This window comes from Candoia aspera, chromosome 3 (genome assembly GCF_035149785.1).
Source record: "Candoia aspera isolate rCanAsp1 chromosome 3, rCanAsp1.hap2, whole genome shotgun sequence".
In the NCBI taxonomy this organism is placed as follows: domain Eukaryota; kingdom Metazoa; phylum Chordata; class Lepidosauria; order Squamata; family Boidae; genus Candoia; species Candoia aspera.
Genome location: NC_086155.1, coordinates 134,935,150 through 134,953,565, shown reverse-complemented (window position 1 = coordinate 134,953,565; position 18,416 = coordinate 134,935,150). Strand labels below are relative to the sequence as shown.

Genomic DNA, 18,416 nt, shown 5'->3' with positions numbered 1-18,416 from the left:
TGTGTGTGTGTGTGTGTGTGAGAGAGAGAGAGAGAGAGAGAAAGAGAGAGAACAGCAAGAAAGCCGTGTGTCCAGACAAGCACAGTAGGGTGCATCTGTCAGCAGTAGATATGGTCTTGCCACTGTGGACTACAATCCTGATGCTATTGTTCAAACCCAATTGTGCCTGAACTTGGACCTGCAGTTTAGTTTTCTATAGTTTATCCAAGTAAACTAGACACAGATAGCACCATTTTAAACTTGCTTATTCAGACAATTGACAGTTAAAATTAACCTAATTTTTCCCAGGTTTAAACAAAATAGCAAATGGCATTAATTGAAAACTAAAACAGAATTCAAAAAACAAAGGCTATTCACATGGCAATAATTATAGTTTAGTATCACATCCAAAGATAAAGAGAAGCTATGATTTAATGCTAAATTCAAACTCAAATAGAAGCTTGCTGATTTTTTAGCTGGTTTGCTAGAGTACTGTTAAAGAGGGGGACAATTCTAAAGAGCTCATTCTTCAAAAAATAAAAGTCAGTAAACACTGAAGAGCAGTCTATCTTCTTGCTAATCCATAAATGCATAGGGATAATTCATGTGCTCACTTTTGCAAGCCAGTCTTCAATTGTCTTTGAAGGTACTATTTGAATAAATATAACAATCATGCCCAATGGATTACAAATATAAATGCAAATAATTGATGGGGGCCATTTGAATAACAAATGCAAACTTCTCTGTTTCCATATGCACTACAGACTATTATTACAGGATGTTGATCTGTGATCTGTATACAATGTCTGATGGCATTCCATCTGCTGCTGTTATTCGTTTATACAGCCCCAGTGTGATATGTGGTACATTGCCAAATAAGATAAGTAAAAAAGGCAGGTTCATACTCCAAAAAGCTGACAATCAGAATAATGGTAGAGGAAAGGAAAAGGAGAAGAGTAGTTGTAATGTAGATTGTAGATTGTTTGGATGAAATGGCATGTACTTCTACTAAACATTTTCAAAAACACTCATAATGCTTGTAATCCAGATGCTTTGCATTAAATACGCTTAATAATTCAACATATCTTTTTCTTCTAAGTTGCATCAGAGGGTTGTCTTCCTTAACTGGCACTAGGAAATCATGATCATAATCCAGGACAGCAAAGAAGGTCAAGGAAAGCTCTTTCTCTAATCAACCCATACTGTAATGTTATTTTATGTCTGAGGTGTCAGTAAACAAGGCCTCTGGAAGTTTGTTTAGGATGATAATTTACAGAAGAATGGAATTGACAGAGAATTTAGCCTTAATTTGAGTTCTGTCCTTGAGTGAGAAGAAAACAAGAGTATGTTCAGATACTTGCTTTTGGTTGTTCCCCAGCCTGGAATACTGGGGAGAATCCCAGCAGTTGCTCACGTGGCATCCTTGTCAGATACCAAGGTTGAATACTGTAATAAGTTTTTCCACTGTAAATGAAAAATGCATGCAGTATTCCCCAGTCTTCAGTAAGACAACCAGACCTGCAATTAAATGTTGGTAGGGGAATGGCATTCTCCATAGCACCTGTGGGCAGCAGATTTGCTGAAGAAGCACTGAGATAATTGACAACTCTGTCCTCCAATACACTGCCTCACTACTTCATTTCTGTTGGCACTGGCTGCTTGAGACAACTGCCACACTCAGCCCTGTTAGGTACAGTAGCAGAGCTGGGTATAGTAGCAGTATGCTTCGATATGGTCAGTTGACTAATCAATAAAGTATACTGTACTGTATAGTACCACTTCAGAAGAGCTTTACTTGGCTGAGCCCAGATACCTGGCTGTGGCTCCCCATATATATTGATGCTATTGATTAAATGCACATAGGATTTCTTCCAAGGCAGACCATTGCTTAGGCATGCATTGTGGGGAGCAGGGAGGATCTCTAGGAAAAAGGGATCAGCTCTCTGAACTGTGCTTGGAAAGAAAGCAGCAGTTAGTGAGGGATTCTTCCCACTGTCACTGAAAGCAGCCTTTAGAAAACTCTAATACAGTGTTTCTCAACCTTGGCAACTTTAAGATGTGTGGACTTTAACCCCCAGAATTCTGGGAGTTGAAGTCCACACTTCTTAAACTTGCCAAGGTTGAGAAACACTGGTCTAATCAGTGGCTAGTCTAGTTCATTCTACAATGAATTTCAGCTGCTTTTTATAATTTTGGACTGGAATCTTTCCTAACTCTGCCTAGAAATTAAATTTGGGACTCTTTAAATTCAGGGCAGCTAAGCTATGGCCCTCTCCTAAGAAAGTATTTAAAAAGAAATAGTTTGGCTATAGTCCTAAGCATCATTAATAGGGAGTAAGTCATTTTTTAAAAAAATTAATGGGACTTACTTTGAGAAGGCCAACAGCAGAAAAGAAGGAATGACACATTAGGATACAAAATGTTCACCCAATAAATAAGATGTGCCTGATAAACCAGAATAGTATTAGGGTATCTAATACTATTTAGTTTATATATTCTTTAATTGTATTGAAGTTTCCATGTGCATATGGCTTAACTGAATTTTAACTGGATCTGATAGAACAACTCCATTATTTGGCCAGTTCAAAAAGCCACACTTACGTTTCAGAACAAGCCAGGAACTTAATGTACTATGCCTGTCATTTTGTGCAAATACATTCCAGCTGCAAAAAGATTGATAATATATTAACAAGGCTTTACAATACCTTGACTCCTAAATCAGGGGTGGAAAAATATGGCAGTAAATCGGAATGGGCATACTTCGAGACTGAATTCCCTTTTAACAGCTCTCATCTTCTCTGACTATGCTAAAAATTGACAGTATGGTTTCTTCTGAATCAGAAAACATGAGAAAACTGTAAGGATGTTACTGTGTTTCTTTGTATTTATTCATGATGGATTTATACTTCTGCTTTTATGTTGTGTATGATGCTGTAAGCTGCCTAGAATTGTTTGACAAGGCAGCATACAAATATGGTTAAATAAATAATAACAGTTTGTAAAAACTGGCACGTTACAATTAAAAAACAAGCGTATTCGCTGTCCCAAATTCCTCCAAGGCCCCTTGCATGCAGGCTTGTTGTGGTCCTATCCACTTTGCAGCCCTCAAACATTAAGTGTGGCTCTTGGCTGCCCAAACGCTGCCCACCTCAGGAATAAATAAATACGTCAGCCCCCACCCCCACCCCCACCCCAAATGGACAACACCTTAGAGCAGAGGGCATAGAGCTCCTGAAGGGATCCTAAGTATAGAAGCAAGAGGAGTATAGGGAACCCTGTTTCCTTCTGTGCTACAGCAGAGAAAATGTTTTGCAAGTCCAGTGGCAGTGTAGAAGTAATACGGGGGAAAGAATGTGATCAAGTTAGAGTTCTAAATGAGCTTAAGGCCTATTGTAGGGAAATATATTACTCAGGGGTATAAGGATGAGGCATAGTTGGGACTGGCATGTTGGGGAAGGTACAGTTGAGTGTGATATGCTGAGAAGGAAGAGGTAAGGAATGACCAGCCACATGCTGCTCTACTGATAACATTGCCCTCTCTGACTAGATCTGTTCCATTCTATATTGTTTTTATTGCTCAATTTCAGCAAGTTTCTGTTAGGAATATGCCACTGCACTGTGATTGCTCTTATATTGTTTTTTAATGGTTGTTGCTGTTGCCTTGTTTACAGATCATTCTGCATTAATTGGTTCCATATCTTCCAGAAATGTAACAGGGATATCAATTTATGTTTTCCTTCTGTATGCCAAATTGCTGGAATGAGCAGAAACTTTGTCAGATAACTAGAATTTGCCTGCCAAATATGTTTGGAAGCACCATCTCACTATCTTGTCCAAGTTTTGAAAGAATAAAAAGAGTGAAATGACTTTTGATTAGATCTTCAGTAGTGCATCCAGTATTTCAAAAAATTATTTGTCTGCATATGCCACTAAAACTCATGGCAAGGGGCTTGCGAAATTTTGCTTTAGCTTTGTCTCAGATAGTGAAGGGTCTGCAGCTGTGGGCACTGGCCAGCAATGAACCCTGAATATATTTAATGAATAAATCCCATTCTTGCTGCTGCAGTGGCCTGCTGACAGCAACTATGAACCCAAACTACTTTGGAGACATTTGACTTAATAGAGACTTTCAGTTCTCATTTCTTAAATTGCTCTGCAAATTAACTCTTTTATGATCATTTGAAGGTAATAGGTGCTGGCATTTTATAAGATGTAAGGACCATGGGTGATTTGAATTTATTCAAGACAAGAAAAAATCCTACCTGCAGAATTTACATCTGGGGGAAAAAAATTCCAAATCAGCGCTTTAGCATTGATCTGGGAATTATCATCTTTCTGTGATCCCATGCAAAACTGAGAATTGTAATAACATGGGTTTCATTCACTTTGTGTGTGTGTGTGTATGTTGTTGTTGTTGTTAAATCTTTGGGTTAACATTGATCCCACCAAAGTGGATTTTCATCCTAGACAACCATGATTAACTGCTGATTTCTTGATGTTGTTGCAGCTGCTATCCTAGGGTCAGATATATAATCTCATTTTTAGAGGTGGCTTTTCCAGGAATGGAAACAAAAAGAAAGAAAGCACACACCCCACGGGAGCCGTCTTTTAGATATTGCAAAACAGTGTGTAAGTGAATTAAGTTGGAGACGCCAAGACTAATTGCTGTAACGTTTCCCAGGCAGGCTTGGTTTAGCCAGCATCTGACCAGAGTGGGGGTTCTCAGACTGTCGTAGAAGGATATCCACCACCTCCCCACAGCTCATAATCAAGAGATTTCACTCTCTCCAAACAGTGCAGGTTCCTTGCTCTCATCTAGTAGCCCTGAAGTGTTGTAGTGTTGCTTCCATGGAACAGCGGCAACGGAGGTTCCCTCAAGTAACGTAATCAGAAACCACAGGTATTTCTGAATTTCATAGATCTCCCAGTCTGCGTTCCATTACAGCTTGCATCTGAGGCCTGAAGGTGCAAACTTATCAAAGGATTGCTCCATACTTCTTGTTCTGGATACACAGAGCTGCTACACATAGGACTTTCTGAATATATGGATTAGCACCAATGTCTGTAGGGGATGGGCCAAGAAAGGCAAAATGACAGCACAGTGTGGTCAAAGCCCCATCTCTTTTTTATGTATGTCAGTGCCACGTGTGTGTACAAAGGGGCTGAGCTTCTTCAAGCACAGCGTGCTGACCACCATCGTGCTTTTTTTATGCCTCCCTGTGGATGCCAGTGTGGACTAGTACTTCACTTCTTTAAAAAAAGGCAAAAGTTGAAAACAAGAAAACACTTCATTGCTTAAATTTGCTAGCAATGCCCAGTTGAATGAAAAAAATTATTGAATCATCATAAAGGAGCAGAAAAGCTAGCAGTTCAGAATATGAGCTATAAAACAATTTAGTATTAGGGAGATCAGTTATATTACTGTATGTGGAGTTTCCACATTCTGAAATATTTACAGTAATATTACTGTATAGATAAAATACACATATTAGCCCAAATCATCCTACTTTTTATTGCAACATTAGCTGGATGTTTAAATATGAACATAAATGTCACACATTTATTTCAAAACTGCCCACATTTTTAGTAACTGAGATGTAATACAGTCATTTTTCTGTAAATGACAGAAGCATGAGGCACTAGTTCAAGCAAACCATGTTACAGAGATCTACCCTAGTTTGCATATCTCATTTGAGATGGTATAACTGAACCCACAGCAAGTATATATAATGTTTTCACAAGATTTCAATCGACTAAGCAACAGTCTACTAAACTATCCAATGTTGGTTTTGCACTCAGGAATTCAGCTTGGAAGCATGGAGTCACTTACGTATTTTGTTCTTCTAACACATGAAGTTCAGCAATATAAATACTGGCTTGATCTAGGGAGCAGGTCTCCAGGCCCCAGAAAAGGGGATGGAGTCATCCAGCCTTGTGTTTTCAGAGTAGCAGAACTGACCCAGGAAAGACTTCTTCAAGAAAATGTGGAAATCTGCTGCCAATCATGCAGTCCTGGCTACCTGGTCCAAGACAGAGTCACCTTCCTGGGCCCTTTTCTGCACTGCCCTTCTCAGTCGACAGGTTGCTAACAGAGTCTTACAGTTTTGAAATGCAGCTCTGTGTCATGAAACAATTAAAGAGCAATAAGACAAGCAGTATGAAATTGACAGATATATTCACAGGAGTGTAATAAACAGCTAAGAACAAATGTGTAAATTGGCTTTTTCTGTATGAACGTGTGAAGTTCTGGGAGGGAAGGCTTTCCTTCTCACAGTCTAATCCCGTGTGTCACATTATACCCTGTTTTACCCATTCTGTCTCATGGATGTGAATGTCAGGGCTGTATCACCCGGTCCATATTTGAGCTTCAGGAAAAGTTGGCATTAGCAGTGTTTACTTGTGAATCATAGAGCAGGCAGCAAAAAAAAAAGGTTACAAGGCGAGTGGTTGTGCTCCATCAAGGCTTGGAAGACTTGCCAGCTCTTCATTCAGCACAGTGTGGCCAAAGAGGATATCCTGTTGGACCAGTGATAATGAGGGAAATAAAATCACTTCCTCACCATCTGTTTGATTCAGGTAGAAAAGAAAAGAAAAAAAAGGAAGTCAGCTTCCTCTGGGCGTATACTCTGCCCAACACCCACTCACTCATAAATGCAAACTGCAGCACTGAGGAAACCATTTATTTCACTCCATCTCCACTTTTATGTTCAGTGCAGATCTATAACAGAGCACTGAAGTGCAGCTAATAGGCTGAGTCTTTGAAAACTGGGAGCTGCATTTTAGCCTGTGGTAGCAATCTGAGTGCCAGTCATAAGAGAAGGTATGAAACTGAGATTGGTCCATTGAGACAGCGTCAGCTAGAAATGTCAGGGGCTCCATACACAGAGGATATGCTCTACATTTTTAATGCAGTACTTCAGTCCTAGGGACATTTAGTAAATGCATTCTCCCTTGAATTAAGCTTAACTCCTGGTAGACTAAGGAAACATGTCTGTGTTGTTTTCTTAGCAGCACAAAGCAGCCATTTGCCATTTCCTTCTGGGGGGGTTTGACTTCCCAATCCAGTCCAAAGTCCTAGGATTTCCTGGTGGTTTCCCATCCAAGTACTAATCAGGGCAGACTCTGCTTAGGTTTTTTTAAGATCAACCAACATTGGCTAGGTACCGCCATCTACCGTAACTGTGCCTACATAGTAAGACTCATCATGCACTTAGCCGAGGTCTTTGACATATTCAGACACAGGCCCTTTGTGGTAAGAACACTTTAAATAGGCTCATACAAATTATAGTTGGGTTTTTTGTTACTGTTATTTAAACTTGATCTTAGAGATGCAATACCCTTTCAGTGAACCTAAGAACCTTTAATAAATGGCATACGATCATATTTTGCAAAACTTTATGAAAAAAGTAATAGTGGGGTTTCCAGCAAAGCTATTTTTATGTGCATTCCCTTTTCATCAGCTGGATTGACTGATTATAAAGTAAAAGGCTGGATGTCCACTTTTCATCCCTAATCCACAAAGCCCATTCCTGCCTAGATAACAGCTACCCAATTAACCATAGCATAGCTATAAACTGTTTACAAGAGTGGCATTCACACAACACACTTAACCTGGTTACTGAATTAACCCATTCTGAAGGTTCACACAACCATAAACTACCAAAACATGGCTGGATTTGCACAGTGTAATAAACCACACCACACACAAAAAAGTTGATACTGATCAAATGTAATACCGTATGTTGAGCAAAACGTATCTCCTAAGTCTTTATCTGACCTAGTTAAATGTTTTCTGTGAACACAACAAAGACATCTAAGACACTATGCTTATTTGGGGGTTAGCTCCATTGAATTCAATAAGACTTTACAGATTCTGCAGTATTGGGCTAAATATCTGTATTATAAACCAGGCTGGTGTTACTTGCACTTGACACATTTGTACCTCACAGTGTTTATCTATAATGCTATTAGTCCTTGTTGGAAAAGAAAGTAGCTCATATGCAGGGGTACACTGCAGACCTGTAGGATCTGTTTGTTTCATTAGAACCCTAAGATCCATTACTCTTGGTATAAATGAACATCTGACCCCATACTTAGATTTGGCTCTTCCATCTAAAAATCTACTCCTACTTTTTACAAGTGTTATTTATTTTAACAGTACAATTTGGGCAACCAGTAGACAAGGGTTTGCTGCCACTCTTACACGATTATGAGTCATAAATCCTTCCAGTTGCTGCAAATCATCCCAAAGCTACATAATGCCTAGATCTGCATCTGCTATCCCTAATGTGTAGCACGTCTTTGGTATGCAGATCATCTGATGTTGAATCCCTGGGACCTCCAAGAAGTGAGATTGGAAAGCCTAAGGCCATGGAGAGCCAATGCCAGGCAGAGCAGAGTTACTTTAAAGTAAAAGAGACCAGCAATATCACTTGATAGGAAGCAGCTTCAAAAGTTTTTATAGGATCAGCCTAAGTCAGCATAATGAAACACTCAATAACAAATCAGAATTTACTTGACTTTAAATGCTGGGGATTTTGCAGCTTGCCTTCCCAGTCATCCTTCTCTGCTTCCCACCTCTGTCTTTGGCGCTCTGTTGGTGCAGTGCATAAAATAAGTTGGGATGTTTGTTTAAATCAGGTTTCAGACTTAAACAAATAGTGACAGGCTGTTCAAACAAGCTTCGGAAATAAGTCTAATCAGGATGTTTGAGAAAGCACCAAAGAGGAAAGAAAGGACCCATAAAATATTATTTCCAAATATATGGAGCAGCAGCCATAAGATAGGCATTGATGTTATTGTTGTCAGTAGGAATAGCAATTTCCCATTGTGCTTTTTCTGCTGATGTTTCTTACGCCTCACCATAATTCTGAGCTTTAACATTGTCTTCATGTCACTATAGTGCATCTTTGGTGTGCATGCCTTCAGGCTAAGTCCAAACAACACATTACCTGGGGGATTAATAGGGATGGGGCACAGAGGTATCAGAAAAATGTTAAAGTTAATGCTGTAATGAGTTCTCATTGAAGTAGGAATCCATGAGTTAAAGCTTTTGTCCTCCTGCTGCGCCTTCATTTCTTTTTCATCAAGCTCTTCCACTTCCTGATCAGAACAAAGTGCTAAATGAAATCATCAAGGGGAAAAGTCTGCAGCAAGGGCATTGAAGTTCTGCACAATTTGCTTGTACTCCATATTGTACATTAGGGTATCAATATTAATGATTCAGGAAAGGATGCAATATGATGCATCTGTTAGCAAGCTTATGCAGCAAACTAAATCCTTTTTGCAACCCAGCAACAGTACCACCAGATAGATAGATAGATAGATAGATAGATAGATAGATAGATAGATAGATAGATAGATAGATAGATAGATAGATAGATAGATAGATAGACAATCTTACTTGGCTACGAGTGATCACCAACAAGATAGATATGCAGCAATCCAGACTGATTAAGAAAAGGTGTTTTGGAGCCTTGGGGATGCTCACTTAGTACCTATCATCAGTTCCTTAAAGAAGCAGATTCTTTTCCAAAGTTCACACAGCTGCAGCACAATCCTAAGAAAGAAGTGTTTGGTTTAAACAAGAGCTAACAGGTCCTATGTGTGCAATCCATACTCACTCCAAATCGTCTTTTCTTTTTTAAATCCAGATCATGTAGATGTGATATAGATATAGATATGGATCTAAAGAAGGGGGAAGGGATAGATAAGATAGATTTATCAGTCAAATAGACCCTGCATAAACATAATAAAGCAATACAATTTATGCTGCATTAACAAACAAATGTGCATCACAACTCCATGAACTCAGAGTCCAGAAAAGCAAGGCAATAATTCCACATTTGTAAGGATTTCTTTAAATTAGCATTAATAGGGCAAGTACATACTGTATGATTGGGCTTGATAAGACAGCACTTGATTAGACAACACTTACTGTTTCCCAGATTTATATAATGCTTTTCACCAAATAATTTGCATATGTGAACCAATAAACTGAAAAAAAAAGTGTAGCAAAACAGCAGGCCAAGCACATAAGCAGCAAACAAAGGCAGCTTGAAAAAAGGGTACCTTGTCTGCAAGGTCTATAGAAGAACATACATAGTTCTGGGATGCCCGTTTAAAAGTACTTTTATTTGCGGAAACCAGTGTGGTTTTGTAATAACTAGAGCCATGAAATGGAGTATCTTCCACTGGTTTCAGGAAAACAGGAGTAGCAGGAAAGCATGTAAGTTTGCGTGGCTAGAACCAGCACTTCATGATATGAAGCATACTGGTAACCAATATATGAAAAAGCCCTGTGAGTCTCAAATATATGAAAAATCTTGTGAATTGATGTGAAAGTTGTGGTCTGTGATAGCCATATGTACAATGATCTGTTCCCAAGTACTTCTCAGGAAGAAATGTAGCTGCTTTAAAAAGTTAAAGATAGATGCTACATTCATGCCCTTGCACATTCTGAAGCACCTTGGGGGAATCAAATCCAGAGCAACACACCGTCTTTTTAAGTAGTAAACAAGTTGTAGAGAGCCAATTTGGTGTAGTGTTTAAGGCATAAGGCTAGAAATTGGGAGACTGTGAGTTCTAGTCCCACCTTAGGCACAGAGCCAGCTGGGTGACCTTGGGCCAGTCACTCTCTCAGCCCTAGGAAGGAGGCAAGGGCAAACCACTTCTGAGCAACCTTGCAAGAAAACTGCAGAGACTAGTCCAGGTTTTGACTAGAAGTCAAAAACTGACTCAAAGGCACCAACACATACACACACACACACACATTGTGTGGCTGTTCTATACAACAGTAACTAGGGCACACAAGAACATTTATACACAGCTTTATCACAAGGCTGTGTATCACAAGGCTGTGCTGCCTGTTCATGACTTGGACATCAGATGGAAATAGTTATGCAGTGAGTGCTATAAGATTCTCCCATTTCATACCATACCTGCATTCAGTTAGAGATCAGGGCAAATCTGCTAGATAAGTAATGGCACAGTAAACCTAGCAGCTACTAAGCAGAGTCTCCCTTCTTTGCCATGATAGAATGGAGATAGTTGGCCAAGGAGATGCCAGCATCTGGTTTGGACAGTTTGAACAGTACTTTATACTCTTCGACAAGCTTGCATTGCATATCCCCAATATAATCAGCCCCCAGACTTTGAAAGGTACAGGGGTCTTTCTCTGGGATGCCCTTTGACAATAGATAAAGTGAAGTATTATTTTAGAACTTTATTTGCTTTTAGATTTTTAAAAATATATTCTGTGGGTGTTATTTATTTAAATATGTGTATTATTCATGTTCATTATTCATTAGTTCCAATATTTAGAAGCTTTGCCCATTCTGTTTCTTGATACATAAAAAAAAATAGCATAGAGAAGTGTGTTTAACTTTGTACTGTCATTGGTAGAGATCTTTATTTAAAAATCACTAATGAGAGATTGTGCACAGATGCAGGAAATGTAGGTATTCTTGATTTCAGTTGATTTTAGTGGTTTTAAGGGCTCCTAATTCTGGCATGAGTGCATTAAATATATTAGATTATGATGAATATGTATAGTTTTTGTGAAAGGGATAATATTTTTCCTCTCCCTCCAGAAAACCAGGATATAAGCTAGCCTGCTTGTAATTGGTTTGCCCTTTTGGGAAGATAAATTGTAGAAGTTAACTGTTTCTTTATGTAAGCATTTCTCATTCAGAGTTTAGCTTCACTGGATTTTGAGTTGCATGGCATCAGAAGCCTGATGCGCCATCTTGTGTCCACTGTTAAATGTGCCAGTAGGAATAATTGCTGGCTTAGCCATTTAGTAGGGTTGATGAGACTTGTAGCATGCTCATTTTTAGGGGCAGCTGTCACTTCTAAAAGCTATTGATGTTTCTCTTGATTAGGAGATGTGGACAGAGGAGAAGGAATTGTACAACTGAAGTGGAGATGAGAAGATCTGTTCCCATCATTTGTATTTATTATCTTGCCAGTAAGGCACATTCTCAAGGCTCCTTGGATTACCTAAGCAGCAAGGCTGACTATGCCTGTTAATGTTTTATGGCATGTACTCTCCTATGTTTCTGATCACTCTTCCCTGTCCTGCCTTTTTCTCTTTTATGCAGGATGCCTTTGTGGAGCTGTACAGCAACAACATCAGGCCTTCGTTTGATTTGTCATGGCTGCCTCTGAAGACGATCCTTAGTCTGGCAGTTGTGGGCGCTTGCATCACCCTGGGCGCTTACCTGGGACATAAGTGACTTTGGATTTCATCCAGCTGGTGATGGACTGATGGAAAGCCTTGGTTTCAAAAACTGAAAAAAGAGGAGTGTTGAAAAAAAGAAAATAATATGAGGTTTTTTTTCCCCCTTGTCAAATAATGCTATTATTTTATGAAACAAATATCTTTCTGTATATGTGTTTGGGTGTACGCATGCACACAAACACAAATGTATGTGTATGTGTGTCTGTTTACACACACACACACACACACACACACACACACCTGCTATTACTGCCAAAGGGAATATTCATTTATTTTTTACATTGCAGAGGAGTTATTTATTAAAAATATTTTACATTTAACCCACTATTTTCCTAAAATTCTGGAACACAAGCATTGTATATTTTGTAATGAAGATTCCAAAGATCTTCGGCTTCCTTGAAAAGCATCGTTCAACAGACTATTTTATCATAGTAGGCTGAAGAGCTGTTGGTATAGAGACATATGTAACCCTTAGGAAGGGTGATGACGCAGTGGCATAATTTTGTAGTTAAGATTTCAACTCTGCCTATGAATAGGGTGACCTAAAAAGGCAACAGGATGAGAAGACAATGATTTGGTGGTTCAGCATGGTACCTATTCAGAATGAGAAATAATGCCAGATTCAGGCCAGTAATAAGCCCATATTGTTCAACAATCTGTTCATACAACCAACAGCTGTTTTGGGAAAAATCCCCAGCAGAGCAACAGCTGGAAACAGTAAGTCATGCAGTATTTTGTTACATGAGTGCTGTGCCATTATACACCACAATTGGCCATCATTATAAGGAAACTATTTGTGTGTCCTCAAACTGTGATTTAAAAGCCTGAAATGAAATACGTTGGAATTGCCAGAAACTGTTTCATTAAATATTTCATCTGTAAAATTGCCATTTCGTGCAATTATCAGGAAACCGAAAGTGCCTGTGTCTGCCTTGCAGAACTGGAGCCTGGAAGTAAGTCGTGGCTCACATTCCTAGTGGAATGAGTGTTTACTTGCAGTAGATCCTGCCTTACTTAGTTAATTTTTCTTAGGGTCTTAAATGCAATTTTCTTTGTTAATTAATAACATCTCAAAGTCAAAAATAGGCTCAAGGTTCATTTGACAAGAAGAAGCAATCAGCTGGCAGAGATTAGGTTTGACTTCCTCTTTGTTTCAAAATTAATACCCAAATTACATTCTTAGCCCTGTGCCTGCCCCAGACTGGAAGTGTATTTGCCTCAGGAGTGATGCACACTATTTATTTCTTCAGAGGTCTTCAAAGGAAAAGAAGATAAAGAAATGGTCCAACGCTTCCATCTGGTGTGACTCATAGACACTCAGCCCTTTGAGATGCCAAGTGTTTTTGCACGGAAATCTGGAAAGGAAAGGGAGTGGAGAATTTGTTACAATAACTTTAAGCAAAATGAATATGAAATACTCCATGAGTACATTTAAGTTCTTTGATTATAAATATATAGGTGGCTTATAGGCAGAGCTGCTGGCACCTTGACTCAACATCATCAGGCACCTACCAAGGTTTATGTTGCGGGAAGGTGTCCCACCCCAACTGCCAGAGCCCCCGTGACCTTTTTGCTATTCATGTACATTCATCTATTATCCAAAGAGTACAAGTACCAATGAAGCAAAGAGAACTTGTAGCTGACTCCAGTTGTCTTGACTTCTCCTTTTGGCCCTTGGTTCAAACTAGGCTCAGACGGAGATGGCAAATGAATGAGGCAGTGGTAACAAAGATATGGCCTTCCCAAATGTGTGGGCTTACTGGGCATCGTGTCCCAAATCCCCAAAATATCTAAGAATGTAACCAAGGATGCAGTGGACTCTGTTGATGAAGTTGTTTAAGAGTAACATAGATACTGATTTGTTGGACTGCCTGAGCTGGACTCAGCCACTGAAGGAGAAAAATTGACAGGATGATAACATTCAGATATGGTTGTCACTTGGACAAAGGCAGCTTGAGATAGCATTCATTTCAGCAGCCCATTGTTCCATCATAACACAATTGCAGCAGTCAATTTATATCACTAGATTAAATAACTGGCCAGAGTGAAAAGAAGCGTGTGCGCACAGCTCGGACTTCTGCAAATGTTCTGGACTTTGTTGTTGGGTTCAGCACTGGAGAGTCTCTTCAACCCTTGCAAAGGTGTTTGGGATGCTGCAGGGGAAGTGCCAGAAAGGACTCAGCAAGTACAAAGATGCCAACTTACCATTTGTTCCTTGGATCCCAGGCAATGTATTTCAGATTTGTGAAACAGATATTACATGAGAGATATAATAGATTCCAGGATTAAAATCAAGACTGAAAAGATGGGAAGCTTAAATTAAATGGGATGGACATATTTGACTTCTTTGAATTTTATATTTTTTTTAAGTGTTTTCTTTCCATTTTTTAAAAAAAAGTCTGCCTGTAAAACTGTAAAGTAGTAGAAGTTATGAAATAATATTAATTCAGTGATAAAAAGTCTGGACTGAAGTACAGTCATAAAAAGCTTTGTACTCAAGAGAATGTAGCAAAATAATTCACAGATACAACATATGTAAGAAGTTAAATAACTTGATTTTGTGGCATTATATGCAAAAAACAACAACAACCCTGAGGTCAGCCTTCTCTAACCTGGTACTTGCTAAAATGTGTTAGATAATATTGTCATATTTGGAGTTCTTTATGACTAGAAGGCCAGCATGTAAGTTTAATAAAGAAATAATAACCAGCTACCACTGAGTTGCTGCTTAGCGACGGTGGTTGTAGTCCCAAAACAATGGTTGGGCGCCAAGCTAGAAAGGCTGATCTCAGAAATGTAGTACTGCTAAAGTTAAACCTGTAGTTCAGTCTTCCCCAACCTGGTGCATTCCAAATGTATTGGATCCCCCATGGTCAAGGGGAATTCTGGGAGTTAAAGCCCCATCACATCTGAAGATCACCAGGATGGGAAGACTGCTGTGGTTTGTACCATGTTTTCAAAGCTGCTTTAAAAAGAAAATGGGCCAAGTCCATCAGGAAGCTACCTTTTCTCACCTTCCACTCCTGCACATGAGAACTTCCTGGTAGGCTGAGCCCAGAGTTTTTGTGCATGTTAACATTGCTGTAGCTACTATACAGTTATGGCCTTTGCATCCAGCATTTCAAGAGCATCCGTGAAATGAGCTTTTACATTTCAAAGCAGAAAGAAACATATAGAGATATGTGGTTGAATTCTAATTTCTAAGTACTGGGCAATGCGTGTTGCAGCTTCACTTTATTTAGCTTTGCTAAACCTACAAACGTTTATTAACATATATTAAAATTGTAGATTTATGAATAGCAATTCTGTGGAAGTCAGGTGCATTTAGGTTCTGTAGAAGTTCAGGCATTTAAACAGTGCCTAGAAACTACTGGAAAGTCCAAAGAGTCAAAATATATAAGGAAATGACACAATGTTTTTCCAACTAGTCTTCAGTTTAACAATATTGGTGTGTAGAAGAAATGCCCTAAAAGCTGTGCCTTTGCATTCCACAAACAGGCTTAAGGTCACTGAAACTCCGAGATGCAGTGATTACATCAGTGTTTTATGCTAAGGTTTTACCAAAGAACTGGTTCACATATGCTACTTATCATATGATTTCTCATTACTTGGTCACTCAGCATTTAACAACTATCAACCCAATTCTAGGCTGAGACTGGCTCATCCAATTGACTTAAGTATGCAAAATTGTGCTTAGGATCAAACTGTTACTTCAGTGTACAAGCTCTCCTCACACTGGAAAATATGAACATTTTATTGGTGATTAATTTGTGATATACCCCTGCATCACAGTCAAATAGTAATGAACGTGTATGTTTGAACTAGTTCTTTAATTCAACCCCTTGGGCAACTAAGTCTTAGAATGCTGTCTGGAAGCTTGAAGAGAATGACAAAAAATAATGTGTGGTCAATACTACATCAGAGGCTACATGCTTTCAAACGTGTCATGGTAGAACATGGGGCAAGGAAAGAGATGGATCTAAGCTATAGCAACAAGTATCTACCCTAACATTCTCACTGTTATAAGACCTTCAGATGTGGTGTAGTGCCTCACCTCATATGCAAGAAAGTCATTATATTGGGCCAAATGAAATATTTTAGACTAGTCAGCCTTTCAAGAAACTAGAATAGAAATATGGAAGTATCCATCACCTATTGAACAGGGCAGAATAATGATGTTCTCCTTAGAGGTTGTATGAGCATCTCAACATAGAGGCTTATGGGACAAGAGAGCATGGAGCACTCTCAGCACACTCTCTTCTTAATTTTCAGATGGGGATCCTAAATTCCTCTTCTTAAAAGGTTGTACTACAGGTCTCAAGCATCATCAGTACGAATGGACTGTTTTTGAATGAAATGTTTACATTGTCAAAATAGAACGCTATTGGAGCTAGGAATGGCTATGCTGCTAGAAAACAGTGATTATTGGAACAAAGTTGATTTTCTTGTATTGCCCATTGCTGAGATTGTTTTCAGAGCTGCTTCAGATGTCATATAAAATTATCACATTGCAGGCATGTAAATAGATGCTATTGGTGGATGTTTTCCTGTTGTTTTTGTCCCCTTGGACTTCTTGGTATCTTAAGTATCTATATGCCAGAGGAGTCCAAATGGCTGTCAGTAGTCTCTGTCTTTAATAGATGGCCAGTAGTGTGTACCCCACTTCCCACCCCACCTTTTGCTGCAAATTGTATAATACTGTGGCTGCACTAGTTATAAGGACTGTTAATATTGATACTGTACTATTCAAGTTGAACGTATTTTAGAGATGTTGAATGTATATAAAAGCTTGATTTTGTCTATCTTCTCAGCTGTTTCACTATGATTGATAGTCCTTTTTTTTTCTCTAGTACTTTGTTTTGATTTAAGGGGAAAATCCCACAAAACACAGCTTTTAGTGCTGTAAATGATGTACTATTGTACAGACTTTTTCATCTGCATTGCACTTAGTGATTTCCATCCCATTTCCCTCTCATAGTTGTCTTGTGGAGTATTTCATACTGTGGCTGGAAAACAAAAACTCAACTTGTAGTCTTAAATCCACTTACTGGTGTAAAAGTCTTGTTGAACTGGACTTTCTTCAAGGTTGAAGTGAATAGAATAGTGCTGATGGCGATTCTTTCCAGGATAAATTAGGGACTCATGGCAGGGCTGAGATTTGCACTTGAATCTTTTGATTACAGTATTCATCCACTCAGCCATATTGGACCTCTGTAGTAATAGCTTAGGATAGGAGCATCTAAGTCATCCGGCTGTGATTCCTCTTCCATAAGAAACTAAAACCGCACCGATAGCAACATTAGGCAATGAATGTTTTGTATGATGGTTTCCCAAGAAAGAATTTATTTTGGGGAGATTGACCAAAATATTCCCTAATTTGATCTGAAATTTACCTTCTCAGGTGGAACCTTGGTTTGGTGTAATATGACTGCATACTTAACGCTGTTTCAAATTATGTTCATCTGCAAGTCCAGGAGCCCATGCTCTGTTCTGGATCAGTTCTAAATGTACAAAAACCTTATCTTTAAAGAAGGCTAGGTTGCCAGTAAAAGATAAATAAAAGTAATACACTGGGTTGTACTTTCTTTTGGGGGGTGGGGAAAGGGTTCCTTCTATCCCAGCTAGCTTCTATGGGCCAAATGAAATTCAGTATTAAAAGTATGAACATATTTCACGTATCTTGATTTTCTTTCCCTGAAGCAATGAAATTCAGTGCATAAAAAGTGTATTTATTCCTCTTATGATACCAATTTTAAAACAATACAGTCGCAATTGCTTTTGACCCCAAGCGCTTGATGATAATAGAAGCTTGTCTCTGAGGCCAGTAGCAACTTTGGGGAAGTGGGTTTTATTGAGATCATAAGGGGTGAGGGAAAGCATTAAGCCACCCTTTCATGTGCACCATAGTTATTAGCTGATGGTGACCCCCTACGTCATAATTTAATGTGAAAGTGGTTCTTTGATCTTGTTCACTATGGCTCTTCTTATGTAGAATCTTGCTTTTGGGCATAAGAATAACCAGTATTTGAATTAACAGGCCCAAACCATCCTACATAGTAACATTTTTTTTTTTGGACTGTATTGAGGGAAGAAATAATAGTGGACCTAATGCAGCCAACTTTTTAAAATAGTATATTTATTTTATGATAAAACTAGTGCAGTTTCATTGGTATACCACTTTTAACCATTTTGAAAT

The 18,416-nt window shown here is 38.8% G+C and overlaps 1 protein-coding gene across 3 annotated transcripts in view; it reads left to right on the top strand.

Annotated features, from left to right (window-relative positions):
* The window catches only part of BCL2 (BCL2 apoptosis regulator), a 127,649-nt gene extending 110,581 nt beyond the window's left edge, over positions 1-17,068 (top strand). For 2 of the 3 annotated variants that reach the window (XM_063298797.1, XM_063298796.1), the window contains one exon: positions 12,081-17,068. In XM_063298797.1, coding sequence (XP_063154867.1) covers positions 12,081-12,215 — 135 coding nt within the window. In that variant the 3' untranslated portion in view covers positions 12,216-17,068. The remainder of the gene's footprint in view (positions 1-12,080) is intronic. The other variant, XM_063298798.1, reaches the window with a different exon arrangement.
* Positions 17,069-18,416: the final 1,348 nt, after the last annotated feature.